This window comes from Musca vetustissima, unplaced genomic scaffold, assembly GCF_032173495.1.
Source record: "Musca vetustissima isolate MV318-11 ecotype Yass unplaced genomic scaffold, APGP_CSIRO_Mvet_v1 utg49774, whole genome shotgun sequence".
Classification (NCBI taxonomy): Eukaryota; Metazoa; Arthropoda; class Insecta; order Diptera; family Muscidae; genus Musca; species Musca vetustissima.
The window spans coordinates 36,494-52,188 of record NW_026889727.1 but is presented as its reverse complement, the minus strand read 5'-3'; the positions used below and the strand labels follow the sequence as shown (position 1 = coordinate 52,188).

Below are 15,695 nucleotides of genomic sequence, written 5' to 3'. Positions count from 1 at the left end.
GAGAATAATGCCCATTTAATCTATTTTAGCCTAAAAGAAAGAAAATTTTTACAATTTGACAAATATTTAAAGTCTTGTGTTGAGCATCAAAAATGCTGCTGTGTGGCGGAATCTTTTACTCGTCAACATAGGCATTGATCTCTGTTCTTTCTGTTGTGACTGGTATATTTTTTGATAAAATATATTCTGTACTACTCGAACAATCGATTTGATGTAATAAATGCCAATATCAATCGATATTTTCTCACATACTGCAAAAATATTCCGGCCTTCTTCAGTAAAGGCTATTGAAATTGAATCGTTCCTTTAGGTTAATTCCCATTTTTTGAGTTTTAATTTCAAATATTTATTTATTTTGAGAATTATTTATTGTTTTTTACTAATTCTAGCAATTTCTGGTGCATTCGGACCTTTATTTTCTATAATAAAGGTGATTTTCTGAATGTTAGGTGTACTGTACAAATTGTTGGCAATTTTGATAGATTTTACAGATTTTTTTCAAAAATTTTTATCAGTAAATGATTTTATCGGTGCTTAGTTTACATAATTTAACTAAATTAAAGAGCTTTTTTAAAAAATATTAAAAAAAAAATGCAGTAAAGTAAAAAATTACACAATGTTTTAATTATATGGCCACTTCAAAGTCGATGTATTTTCATAAAAACCGTTATTTATGGAAAAATTGCATGAAATAATTTTCCATTTCCAGTGTTCTGAATTAAAAAATTTTCAAAAATACTTCAAACGAATCGAGGGCTGATCAAAAAATGTTTACCACAGTAAATGTTTTAATTCTGTGGCCACCACTGTATATTCCTTAAAAATCTACCCTTTTGATACATTTAAAAAAAAACTCACATTAAAAATATTTTTTAAAGAATCCACTTTGAAAATAAGTTTTAAAAAAATTCACGCCTAATAGTAGGCCTTGAAAATACTATTTAAAAAATCCACGCCTAATAGTAGGCCTTGAAAATACTATTTAAAAAATCCACGCCTAATAGTAGGCCTTGAAAATACTATTTAAAAAATCCACGCCTAATAGTAGGCCTTGAAAATACTATTTAAAAAATCCACGCCTAATAGTAGGCCTTGAAAATACTATTTAAAAAATCCACGCCTAATAGTAGGCCTTGAAAATACTATTTAAAAAATCCATGCCTAATAGTAGGCCTTGATAATACTATTTAAAGAAATCCACGCCTAATAGTAGGCCTTAGAAAGTACTATTTAAGAAATCCACGCCTAATAGTAGGCCTTGGAAGATACTATTTAAGAAATCCGAGCCTAATAGTAGGCCTTGAAAATACTATTTAAAAAATCCACGCCTAATAGTAGGCCTTGAAAATACAATTTAAAAAATCCACGTCTAATAGTAGGCCTTGAAAATACTATTTAAAAAATCCACGCCTAATAGTAGGCCTTGAAAATACAATTTAAAAAATCCACGCCTAATAGTAGGCCTTGAAAATACTATTTAAAAAATCCATGCCTAATAGTAGGCCTTGATAATACTATTTAAAGAAATCCACGCCTAATAGTAGGCATTGGAAATACAATTTAAAAAATCCACGCCTAATAGTAGGCCTTAGAAAGTACTATTTAAGAAATCCACGCCTAATAGTAGGCCTTGGAAAGTACTATTTAAGAAATCCGAGCCTAATAGTAGGCCTTGAAAATACTATTTAAAAAATCCACGCCTAATAGTAGGCCTTGAAAATACAATTTAAAAAATCCACGCCTAATAATAGGCCTTGAAAATACAATTTAAAAAATCCACGCCTAATAGTAGGCCTTGAAAATACAATTTAAAAAATCCACGCCTAATAGTAGGCCTTGAAAATACAATTTAAAAAATCCACGCCTAATAGTAGGCCTTGAAAATACTATTTAAAAAATCCATGCCTAATAGTAGGCCTTGATAATACTATTTAAAGAAATCCACGCCTAATAGTAGGCCTTAGAAAGTACTATTTAAGAAATCCACGCCTAATAGTAGGCCTTGGAAAGTACTATTTAAGAAATCCGAGCCTAATAGTAGGCCTTGAAAATACTATTTAAAAAATCCACGCCTAATAGTAGGCCTTGAAAATACAATTTAAAAAATCCACGTCTAATAGTAGGCCTTGAAAATACTATTTAAAAAATCCACGCCTAATAGTAGGCATTGGAAATACAATTTAAAAAATCCACGCCTAATAGTAGGCCTTGAAAATACAATTTAAAAAATCCACGCTTAATAGTAGGCCTTGAAAATACAATTTAAAAAATCCACGCCTAATAGTAGGCCTTGAAAATACTATTTTAAAAATCCACGCCTAATAGTAGGCCTTGAAAATACTATTTTAAAAATCCACGCCTAATAGTAGGCCTTAAAAATACTATTTAAAAAATCCATGCCTAATAGTAGGCCTTGAAAATACTATTTAGAAAAATTCATGCCTTGGGTCAATGCCTTGTGTGGATCCTTCGAAATGTTTTTTTTAAATCCTCGACTTGTGTGGATCCCTAACAAATATCCCTAAAAAACTTCGACCAATTTTTCTTCCTTAATCCCTTCCATGTGGCATCTCTCTCACCATCCCTCATTATCATAATATTAGTACGTTCGTTGTTTTTAATATCCTTTTTATTTCCTTTCTTTAGTTATGAGTATGTATGTTTGTGTGTGTGTAAGTTTTAACCTTAATTGTGTAAACGCAAGAAACAAAACATTCTACATACCACCTTCATTATGGAGGGGGGGTGGAGCTTTGAAAAAGGAAAATATATGTGCATCACATGCACAAGCCGCGTGCTACGAACTGGCTGGCTGACTGACTCACTCATTCACATAACATTTCGTCTTCCATCAATCTCCTTGCAAAAAAACCCATAATCCTTTAGACTTACACTTAACCACTTGTATATCGAAAAAGAGAGAAGTCCTTAAGTCCTTCTAACCGATATCTGTTGTGAGCTGTTGCATGACTTTCGAAAGAAAGGAAGAAAGATATTTTGTCCATTGTTTTACTTTCAATGTTCAATGTTTATGGAAAAGGAAATAAAAAGAAATATACATTAGACCAAAAAAAAAGAAAAAAATAGGGAGTTACACCTTCGAAGATCTTGGTTTTGTTTTTAATTCATCCAAGCTGTGTTACTGAGAACGACATCTGTACTTCGAATTAAAAACTATTCGTGAGTGATCTAACAAGTGCATACTTTTAGGCGCTGGCAGATTACAGTTAGATGTCAAAGATTTTAATTAAAGTTAAAGAGAACGACATCTGTACTTCGAATTAAAAACTATTCGTGAGTGATCTAACAAGTGCATACTTTTAGGCGCTTGACGATTACAGTTAGATGTCAAAGATTTTAATTAACGTTAAAGATTTAATTAAGGCTAACAGCCTGTTTTTGTAAAATTCTAAACGAACGAATTCGAGTGACTTACGACCAAACACCTTGGTTTTGAAAAATATGTCATTTATTTTTGTTTTGAATCAAGAAACATTTTTTTACATAAATAAAGGTTTGGTAGTAATTCGTTCGAATTGTTTCGTTTCGAATTTTACAAAAACAGGCTGTAAGAAATGTTCACAAAATGGATACGATGAGTTAGGAACTTATCAATGCGGTTCTGATCTGCCAGATCATTTAATATTTGAAAGTAGAAATTTTGTATTATAAGGATTAAAAAAAAGTTCACAAAATGGATATGATGAATCAGAAACACATCAAAGAAGTTCTGATCCGCTAGTACAAGTATTATTGGTAAAAAGATTATACACAAAATCTATAAAAATATGAGCGTTAAATATCTGTTATCGGTTCGTTGTTTTTCTACTATAAAAATTCAACTTAAACCCTTAACAAATATCTGTTAGGAGGTTTTAAATCTGATCTGCTAGAACATATATTGTTGTGAGCTATATATCCCGCAAATATTGTTAAAATATGAGCACGCCATCTATAATCGGATTTTGGATCTGTAAGTCTTTGAAAAAAGAGGAAGCTTTTTGTTTTTATATAAAAATTCGATTCGAACATAAAAAAATCTGATCTCCCAGAAATGCTTTAAAAAATAGGAATGTGCAATCTATAATAGCAGTATGGGTCTGTGAGCCTATTGAGGGAAGAGTTAAGAAGAAATAGTTCCACGAAAGCAATGCGAACATAATTATTGTAAAATAAGTATTCCGCAAAAAACTGTAATGATGCGAGTATGTCATCTATAATCTCAGTTTGGATCTGTAAGCCTTTTGTAGAAAAATAACCTGCTTTGTTTTTCTATAAAAATACGATTTAAATTCTTAAAATGTTTCCGTTAGGAGAATTTCATGTCTTAGAATACGAAATCAATGGGGTCCTGATCTGATAGAATATAATTATTGTAAAATAAGTATTCCCCAAAAAACTATACAGATGTGAATCCACCATCTATAATCAGAGTTTGAGTTAGTAGGTCCTTGAAGAAAGAGAGCATTTTTCTTAAATTTGTTGTTAGGATTTCATTGTAAAGTGAATAACCTGCAAACAACTGTACGCCATCTGTAATTGCAGCTTGGGTAAGTATCTTAAAGAAAGAGGGCGTTCTTTGTGTTTCTATACGAAAAAACTAGACTAAAGTCCTCGGAAAGTTTCAGTATTTGGTCATTTTAGAATACGAAATCAATACGGCTCTGATCTGCTAGTGTATGATGATTGCGCCATTTATAATCAGAGTTTGACTCTGTAAGTATTTGACAACAAGAGGGCGTTCTTTGTATTTCTATTAAAGTTGACTAATAGCCTCAAAATGATTTTGTCAAGAGGATTTGAAACTTTTAGCACACAAAATGCAAAATTTCAGTGACTTTGGTGGGGAAAATGAGGCTAGGACCGGATCGCTTCTGTTCTGCAAGTGGAATATTACAGTCTCTTCGTTCAGACACGAAATCAATACGGCACTGATCTGCTAGTGTATGATGATAGCGCCGTCTATAATCGGTGTTTGGCTCTGTAAGTTTTTGACAACAAGAGGGCGTTATTTGTATTTCTATTAAAGTTGACTAATAGCCTCAAAAAAATTTTGTCAGGATGATTTACATCTTTTAGCACCCAAAATGGTGAGGAAAATGAGGCTAGGATCGTATCGTTTCTGTTCTGCAAATGTAATATCACATTCTCTTGCTTCCGATAATTGCAGAGTGATATAGAAAATGTGGAGATATAATTAAACCAGTGAACAGGGCAGTATAGTCTGACGGAGTCGACCATGTGATATCCTGCACAGCTAAAAAGATTCCCATGTAAATTTATTTATATTCGTATTATAATTTTCACCTCTAGAGCGACCAGAAAGACAAAAAGCGACCAAAGACAAAAATAACATTTTTGATCAATCTCCTAAATATGAACCTATCATTGCCGAAACTCTAGTCGTTTCTTTGGTCAAGATTAGATATACATGCAGAATTTCGAGACGATTGTTCTTCCATGACTGCGGTCTGTACTTTGATTAAAAATTATAAAGACGGGCGGATGTACTAAAAGGCGGACCTAGGATCAATATTCGTTAAAAAAAATTAGGTCGAATTTTATTTAAAATCATATGAGGAGGTTTTTCAGTAATTGAAAAGTAAAGATCGTATCAGAGTCGTAGTAGAAGGTAAAAAAAATCGGGGACCTAGTTAGAATTGAGGTATTCGCACCTCTTAGCTCATATATATATATATATATATATATGTAAAGACACGGGGCTATGCCAAAAGACGGACATACATCGAAAATCTTCGAAAAACAATTATTTCAGCCAAATTACAGAAATTCAGTTAGCATTTTTTTTGAAAATACCGAAAATGGAGTGGAATCTTTATAATGAGGACATATGTGCGGATATTTCTCAACCTCCCATATACAACCTCTTCATATGTGGAATATGTAGCCAAAACATACATATACCCAAAAAAGTTGAAAGGTGAGGCTTTTTTCTAAGTACTATGTCTGGCCTTGGACCTATATAGAATATATTCTGCAAAAACATGTTTAACCCTCCAAGAACTCGGAATATGCAATAATTTTTTATATTCGGTATCAGATATAACAGTTGTATAACAACATAGATAACTTTTATACACCACAAGGTGAAATATTTCCTCAACAACTGTGTTTGGTTTGTGCCTCAGCTAAGAGTTGAATATTACAGTTGGTGAAATTTTGACTGAGAATTGCCAACCAGTTGAGAGGTGAATATTACAGTTGGTGAAATTGTGGCTGAGAATTGCCAACTAGTTGAAGGTTTCCTAACCACTTGTAGTCGGGCCCAAAACCACTGCAAAATTACAATACAAAGATAACAGTATAACAGTTGTGTAGTTGGTGTGTCGGAAAAACGATAATTGTTAATATCGAATAAAATATTATAACACATAGTTAAATTATAACACATATTTAAATTATCCAGTATAACAATTATTACACTTCTATATTAAGCCATATGCTTTGTTAAAAGCCGTAGTTGGTAGATGATTATTAGAATGGCTCGATATTGCGGATTATAGAAATGCAACGATTCGAAAACGAACAGATATTTAGACGTAAGCGGGGAAGTAATAGTCCGATTCGATAAATTTAATGTGTTTGTGTAATTAATATAAGTATTTAATTAATAAAAACCGGTTTTATTAACCGAATATCCGGTTCAAAAATTTAGAAAACCGGTTATTTCTTCCGCGAAATTGTCCGCTTCAATAAATTTAACGCGTTTGTTTATTAGCTTTCTAATGGTATGGATATAAGGTATAAAAACCGGGTTTATTGCCCAAATATCCGGTTCAACAATTTTTAGAAAACCGGTTATTTCACACTAGAAATAGTCCCCTGAAATAAATTCAGAGCGTTTGTTTATTAACTTTCTAATGATATGCTAATAAGGTATTAAAACCGGTAATGCATATAATGCATTAAAACCGGGTTTTTACTATAATATCCGGTTCAAAATTTCTTGAAACCCGGTTCATTCTTACTCGAAATATTCAAATTCAATAAATTTAGCGCATTTATTTATTAGCTTTCTAATGGTATGCATATAAGGTATAAAAACCGGTTTTATTATCTGAATATCCGGTTCAAAAACTTGGAAAACCGATTCTTGTTTCCTCAAAACAGTCCGAATCAAAATATTTTGTATTTATTAGTTTTCAAATGGTATACATATAAGGTATTAAAACCGGTTTTTTCGGAATATCCGGTTCAAAATTTCTAGAAACCCGGTTCTTTTTTTCTCGAAATTTCTTTTTTGCCATATTTGGCATAATTATATACGTTTTTAGAAAATATTTTGGACGAATCCGCCAGTTCTTCATAATAAAGAATTTTTGCGAAATATATTGAAATACACTCATATCGGGTTTTAGTGACTTGGCACGGGTAAAATTGAGAATAGGCCAATAAAACTTTAAAATATCGATTCCTCGTCTTTGAGGACCCCAACTAAATTCTAATGAGCAATATTTTTGTAGAGTATTACGATGATGAAAAATCACATCTTATGATAATTGGAGACCGGTTCAACAAATTAAGGTCAAAAGGGACATAAAAAGAATCGAAGAAGGACCAAATGCGATTTTTTTCCTTCTGGGATGAATTTTCCAAGGCGTGGATTTTTTAAAAAAATATGTTTTTGCGAAATTTTTCAATATTTTTTAATGAAAAATCCAAGTCGTGGATTTTTCTAAAAAATATTTTTTTAGGAATTTTAGAAAAGAGAAATTTTCAATTTTTTAAAAAATATTTTCCAACGTTTGGATTTTTTAAAAATATTTTTTTTGAGGAATTTTCCAAGAGATTTTTTTGAGAATTTCCAATATCTTCCAAAATATTTTGTTGATGATATTGTTATTTTTGTGAATATTATTTTTGTTGTAAATTGGCTTGTGATTTCTCTTTAAAATATAAAAATTTGAATTACATTGCCTGTTCGCCTTCCTTCCTTCCGAAAACAATTTTGAGGAGAGGAGGAAACCAAATTGACTTGAAATTAAAAAATTTCACTCCCACCAACCACAACAACAAACAACACGAAAACCAACGCATTTACAACAAATGTGGAAAATACAACAGTTGTTGTTGTTTGGTTGTTACCTGCAAGGTTGCTAAGTTGCTCACCGGATCTCGTGGCACAAGGTGTGAAAATTCCAATGGAAATCTTTGCATTTTTTGCTGTTATTGTTGTTGGTGGAAAAAAACAATGCTGCAGCTTATCGCCAATTGACATCAGTTGGCTTGAAAACAACAGCCAGCAGCCACCCGGCAAGGCAGTTGGCAGCCCACCCCAACCATCCATACCGCCACAATGCTGAGGAACTGTTTCACTTTAACGTCCCTGGGGTTTTTGGCAGTTTGAGGAGTTGTTGTTGTTGTTTTTTTTGTTAATTGCATTTAAACAATGAATGCACCTTGAATATTTTTTTGTATTTTGTTGTTGTTTTTTTGTTTGTGAAAATTACAACAAACGAAATTGAACTTTATTTTTCCAAATCGTTGATTTTTTTTGGTTTCTTTGCGGAAATTGGCTTCCGTGAGATTGTCAAAATGATGTCATTTACCAATAGCAGGAGCAGCGGGGTATTTTAAATATTCGGAGAAACAATAACAACAACAAAAAGAAAATTGAAAAATGTAATCGTATACAATTCAACAGGGTTATAACGAACGAAGTCCACCGGAGTTGTTTTGAGGTTTACATCGCAGCTGAGTATATTATTATGAGGATGTCCTTCGAACCCTGTCAGGATGTGTGACAGACCCCTTACTTAGGAGAGTAATGAAATGTTCGAAGGACCTATGTTCCACTTTATCGTTGTAACAGCCAACTTGTGGGTGAAATGTCTTGCGGAGGATTTCATACTTGTCGTGTCCGGTTTTCTTTTCTTCTATTAAGGACATTTTTAAAAGTTAACCCTTGGTGATTGGTGTGGGATGCGTGCGTTTCTTCAAGGTAATTTAAATTTAAATTTCTATTCGATTTCAAGGACATTTATGACATTTCAAGTAAATAATAATTATTTGAATATTAAAATTTAAATACATATCAAGAAACAAGTTTTTATTTTATATCCTGCAGCCTTGGATGTAGGGTGTGGGGGTCCTGGCAAATGAAATTTAATTTGTAGCAGATTAAAATTCCATATTGACTCATCAAGTCTCTCAGAAAATTCCTATTGGGTATGAAAGTCATTGGTGAGCATATGAAAAACCCATAGAAGAAAAAAATCGCCATAGGTCAAAGTTCGGAGATATGGTGTGATTACTTTTTGGGCTGGAGATCCTGTTATACATGAACTGATAGCTTTATATCTTGATTTGTAGTTATTGTATGAATTTTTTGCCAATACATTTCTTCGGTAAAATCGAATGAGGACTTTTTTTGTAGAACATTTAGCCGTTCTAACTGAATTATTTATGCATCCTTTTCGTCCTTAATTTATTGAACCGGTCTAAAATTATGACAACATGTGATTTTTTTTCCCCGCAATGTTCTATAAAAATATTGTTCATACGATTTTAGATGGGGTCTCCAAGACAAGAAATCGATATGTTAACGTTTTAAAGGTTTAATCTCAAGTTCACCCGTATCATGTCAAGTTTACCTATATGTAGGTATTTCTATATATTCCGTAACTATTCTTTGTTTTGAAGAACTATCGGATTCATTTTAATTATTTTCTACAAACATATATAGTTAAGAAAAACTGAAAAAAATAGAAAAAAAGAACCGGTTTTTAAAATTTTTCGAACCGAATATTCGGATAATAAAACCGATAATAGTCCGGTTCAATAAAAATTACCACATTTGTTTACTAGCTTTCAAATGATATGCATATAAGGTATTAAAACCGGGTTTGTTACCTAAATATCTGGTTCAACATTTTTAGAAAACCGGTTCTTTCTTACTCGAAATTGACCGGTTCAATAAATTTAGCGTGTTTGTTTCATTAGCTTGCTAATGTTTTCCATAAAAAGAATTAAAGCCGATGTTATTACCCGAATATCCGGTTCAAAATGTTAAGTAACCCGGTTCTTCCTTCCTCAAATTAGTCCGGTTCAATACATTTAGCGCCTTTGTTTATTAGCTTGCATTTTAGGTATTTAAAACGGATTTACTACCCGAATATCCGGTACAAAAATTCTTGCAACCGGTTCTTTCTTACTCGAAATAATCCGGCTCAATAAATTTAGTGCGTTTGTTAATTAGGTTTCTAATGGTAAGCATAAAAGGTATTAAAACCGTTTTTACTACCCGAATATCCGGTTAAAAAAATTAGAAAACAGGTTCTTTCTTCCTCGAAATAGACCGGTTCAATAAATTTTGAGCGTTTGTTTATTAGCTTTCTAATGGTATGCATATAATGTATAAAACCGGGTTTATTACCTGAATATCCGGTTTAAAAATTTTAGAAAACCGGTTCATTCATCTTTGGAATAATCTGGTTCAATAAATTACATTATTGTTTATTAGATTTCTAATGATATGCATATAAGTTTTTAAAACCGGTTTTACTACCCGAATATCCAGTTCAAAATTTTTAGAAAACCGGGTTTTTTGTACTCGAAATAGTCTGATTCCATAAATTCAGCGCGCTGGTTCATTAGGTTTCTTATGTCATGCATATAAGGAATTAAAACCGGTTTTATTACCCGAATATCCGGTTCAAAAATTTTTGAAAACCGGTTCTTTCTTACTGGAAATAATCTGGTTCAATAAAATAAGCACATTTGTTTACTATCTTTCTGATGGTATGCATGTAAGGTATTAAAACCGGTTTTATTGCCCGAATATCAATATTGGTCCACTTTTCAAAATTGGTCCACGGTTCAAAATTTTTAGAAAACCGGTACTCCAAATAGTCTGGTTCCATAAATTCAGCGCGCTTGTTCATTAGGTTTCTTATGTCATGCATATAAGGTATTAAAACCGGTTTTATTACCCGAATATCAATATTGATCCACTTTTCAAGAACGGTACTTCCAAAATGCCGATATTTTGGGTTGCCTGGGAACACTTCTCAACCAAGTTGGTTGGAATTTGGCACTTTGGGTTCTCCTGGGTTAGAAAATCATCTTACAAAAAATGACCAATATTGGTCCACTTTTCAAGATAGGACCCATTTACGGTACCGTACAAACATTTGTTATTTTGGGTTCTCATTGGGTAGATAATTTCCTTACCAATAACGATCAATATTAGTCCACTTTTTAGGTTAGAACAGTACCTCCCAAATTTCGTTATTTTGGGTACGTTTTTCAACCGATTTGGCTGAAATTTAGTATATTGGGTTCTCATTGGGTAGCAAATCTTCCTACCAAAAATTATCAATATTGGTCCACTTTTTAGGGTAGGTCTCATATAAGAGTACCTCTGATTGTGGGGTGCTTGGGAACATTTCTCAACCGAATTGGTTGAAAATTGGTATTTTTGGTTCTCCTGGGCTAGAAAATCGTCTCACCAAAATTTATAAATATTGGTCCACTTTTTATGGTAGGCTCCATGTAACGGTACCTTCCAAATTGCGCTATTTTGGGGAGCTTGAGCACGTTTTTCAGTTGAATTGGCTGAAATTTCGTATTCTGGGTTCTCCTGGGCTAGAAAATGTTCTCACCACAAATTGTGAATATTGGTTGACTTTTAGGGCGGGCCCCATATATAAAATGTTCTCACCACAAATTATGAATATTGGTTGACTTTTTAGGGCGGGCCCCATATAAGAGTATCTCTGAAAATTCGTTATTTGAGTCGGTTGGGTAGATTTTCAATCGAATTGGCTGTAATTTTTTATCTATAGAGACTCCATTCCGCTCTTCTGTAAAGTCTGGGTTTACATAAGCAACTCTGGTGCTGCTCTCTTCGATTCTCTTTTGAATTTCTTCCCCCTTGTCACTTTTTATACCTCTCTCTTCTAAGTACTCAGGAGAGTTGCTTACAAAAGTTGCATGTGTAACCCCGAGAAATACACCCCTCCGCTTCTCTATAAAGACTTTATTCTGCTGGTCTATAGTAGCCTCCAATTGGTTCTTCTATAAAGATTCCCTTCAGATTGTCTATAAGAAATCCCTTTCGATATTCTATAAAGGCTTCCTTACGCTCGCCTACAAAGAGCTTCATCTGAAGGATCTATTCAGCTCGTCTTTAAAAGACTACCTCCAGCTCTTCGATACATATTCCCCTTTGTTCATCTTTAAGATCTCCCATCAGCTAATTTTACATCATCAATTTTTCAACGCCCCTCTTTTGTAAACAACGCTTTAATTCAATAAATATGGATTTAATATTTTTTGAGGTTAGGATTTCTTTTTCAATTTTTTTGGATTTTTTCAAATAAGGACTTGATATTTGAATTGAAATTTGTCATTCATGCATTAAGTTTTGCCTCTATAATTAAAATGGGTTTTTAATAAATATAAAAATAAATTAAAAAAATGTGGGGAGTACTTACATCGATCTTTAAGGCGGGGCAATGTTGGCGATGGTATGTGTTTTAATTTACGTCCCTTGCGTATTGAATCCATCAACTGTTCACGGGGTGATGGTGTTCGCTTGATGGGTGGTGGGAGTTGACGTTCCGATGCCTACAGAAATTAAAAAAATGTATAATAAAATATATAATAATAAAAATTAAAATAAAAATTAAAATAATAATGAAAAAAATATTTCAGAAAATTCAAGATAAAGCATGCATAAATATCTATTACCACGTCGTTTTAAACAGCTATTTTTACAATGACTAGACAGATAGTTAAAAACTATTTTTTTAATAAAAATTAAATAGCGCATTTTGTTGTTGCTGTTGTTCAACTAACCTTCTTTAAAGGCGGCCGTGACCGAATAAAATCTAATATCAGAGCATGAGCATCTTTTTTCACGCGTGGAGGAATATCACCATTAACCATAACTTTGCGTAATTGATATTTTCTGGAAATAAAAATTAAGAGAAAAAACAAAAAAATCATTAAAAAAAGATATAAGAGAGAGAGAGAGAGGGGAAAATAAAACAATAGTAACGACCTATATTGACACTAATTTATAGGCATGGGGAAATCGATTCGATATGCCATACAAATTAGAGCAAACGTCAATGTTCTCTCGTTTTGATGGCAAATAAAATATTGGGAACATATTTAGTATCGAAATATTTATATCTTTAAATGTTAATATTTAACAATTTTTTTTAATTTTTAAAAAAATTATTTTTAATTTTTAAAAAAATTATTTTTAATTTTTAAAAAAATTATTTTTAATTTTTAAAAAAATTATTTTTAATTTTTAAAAAAATTATTTTTAATTTTTAAAAAAATTGTTTTTAATTTTTAAAAAAATTATTTTTAATACCATATATTTTTTCAATTTTACCAACCTGGATCTGATATCCTCCATTAGTATTTCATACGGTGTCAATTCATATTCGATGGGTGCTCGTTCATAGTTGGCCTTCTTTAGGCGTACACCACGCCGCAGCTCATCAATGACCTGTACCCAGAAGCGGGCCTGTAAAATAAAACAATAAAAAAATATTTTTATTAGTGAATATATACAAAGAAATTTAAAAAAATACAATTAGAGACATCGAAGCAAGCACAAACATGCAGCAGTATTAAAAAAAATAATTCATGCTATTGTTTTTGGTGGCTGGAAATAAAAACCTACTTGTATTGCCCTCCATATTTGCAGCTCTTGCTAAAGCAGTATTTTTATATTTGGCAAATACAAAAATAAATTGAAATATAAAAAAATCAGTACGAAATTCACAACGATTTTTTTCAAATTCTGAATTCGAGACTTGTGTGGATACTTAAAAAATATGTTTTAATAAATCCAAGCCTTGTACATGACCCTAAAAATATGTTTTAATAAATCCAAGCCTTGTACATGACCCTAAAAATATGTTTTAATAAATCCAAGCCTTGTGTATGACCCTAAAAATATGTTTTAAAAAATCTACGCCTTGTGTATGACCCTAAAAATATGTTTCAAAAAAACCAACGCCTTGTGTATGACCCTAAAAATATGTTTTAAAAAATCTACGCCTTGTGTATGACCCTAAAAATATGTTTTAAAAAATCTACGCCTTGTGTATGACCCTAAAATTATGTTTTAAACCAGTAAGGAAAGTAGTAAAGTCGGACTGGGCCGAAATGAATGAAACCCTTCAACACTTTGGGTATATTCCATATATGTATCCTAATAGACGTCGCGTTTTTATTATATATCTATATCTCAGGGAAACTTGCCAGAGATTAATTACTAATATTACTTCAGTACGTAGTGTCAATCGGCCTAGCTATGAATCTTTTCACGAAGCTTAGTAACATCATTCTAGACTTAATTCAAAACTCGTTCAAATCAAAATATATATAGGGACTTTGGTGCACCATTTACCTCAAATCGGACGAAAATATATATGGGAGCTATATCTAAATCTGAACCGATTTTCACGAAACTCAACACACATCATTCTAGACCTTATTCATTACGCTGTGCCAAAATTTCGTGCAAATCGAAAGTTATATGGGGACTTTGGTACACCATTTACATTAAATCGGACGAAGATATATATGGGATCTATATCTAAATCTGAACCGATTTTCACGAAACTTAACACACATCTTTCTAGACCTTATTCATTACGCTGTGCCAAATTTCGTGCAAATCGAAAGATATATAGGGACTTTGGACACCATTTACATAAAATCGGACGAAAATATTCATGGGAGCTATATCTAAATCTGAACCGATTTCATGAAACCTTGCACACATCATTCTAGACTTAATTCAGTACGCTATGCCAAATTTCATGCAAATCGCGAGATATATAAGGACTTTGGTATACCATTTACCTTAAATCGGACGAAGATATATATGGGAGCTATATCTAAATCTGAACAGATTCTCACGAAACTTAACGCACATCTTTCTAGACCTTATTCATTACGCTGTGCCAAATTTCGTGCAAATCAAAAGATTTCCAGGGTCTTTAGTGGACTATATACTTAAATCGTGCGAAACTACATATGGGAGCTATATCTAAATCTGAACCGATTTTCGCGAAACTTAACACACATCATTCTACACCTTATTCATCACGCTGTGCCAAATTTCGTGCAAATCCAAACATATATGGGGACTTTGGTATACCATTTACCTTAAATCGGACGAAGATATATATGGGAGCTATATCTAAATCTGAACCGATTTTCACGAAACTTAACACACATCATTCTAGACCTTATTCATTACGCTGTGCCAAATTTCGTGCAAATCGAAACATATATAAGGACTTTGGTACACCATTTACCTCAAATCGGACGAATATATATATATATATATATATAAATCTGAACCGATATTTCCCAATTTCAATAGGGTTCGTCCTTGGGCCAAACAAACCACATCCAATTCGGATCATAAATGCGACCTGTACTTTGTTTATTTAACATGGACAGACGGACGGACATGCATAAATCGACTCAGAAAATGATTCTATGCATATTCTCTAAAGTAACCATGGGTCTATCTCGATTATTTATGCCTGTTACAAACATATGCGCAAAGACATAATACCCTGTACCACAGTGTGGTGAAGGGTATAAAAATCCGAAATAATCTTTAAAAAATCCACGCCTTGTGTATGACCCAAAAAATAGTTTTTAAAAAATCATAAAAAGACAATAAAAAT

At 32.4% G+C, this 15,695-nt stretch overlaps 1 protein-coding gene across 1 annotated transcript in view; it reads right to left on the bottom strand.

Annotated features, from left to right (window-relative positions):
- The window catches only part of LOC133337355 (protein spire-like), a 78,981-nt gene that overhangs the window by 31,350 nt on the left and 31,936 nt on the right, over positions 1-15,695 (bottom strand). Inside the window, exons 6-8 of the mRNA XM_061545585.1 lie at positions 13,377-13,507; positions 12,823-12,934; positions 12,459-12,591 (exon numbers count right to left, since the gene is read on the bottom strand). Coding sequence (XP_061401569.1) covers positions 12,459-12,591; positions 12,823-12,934; positions 13,377-13,507 — 376 coding nt within the window. The remainder of the gene's footprint in view (positions 1-12,458; positions 12,592-12,822; positions 12,935-13,376; positions 13,508-15,695) is intronic.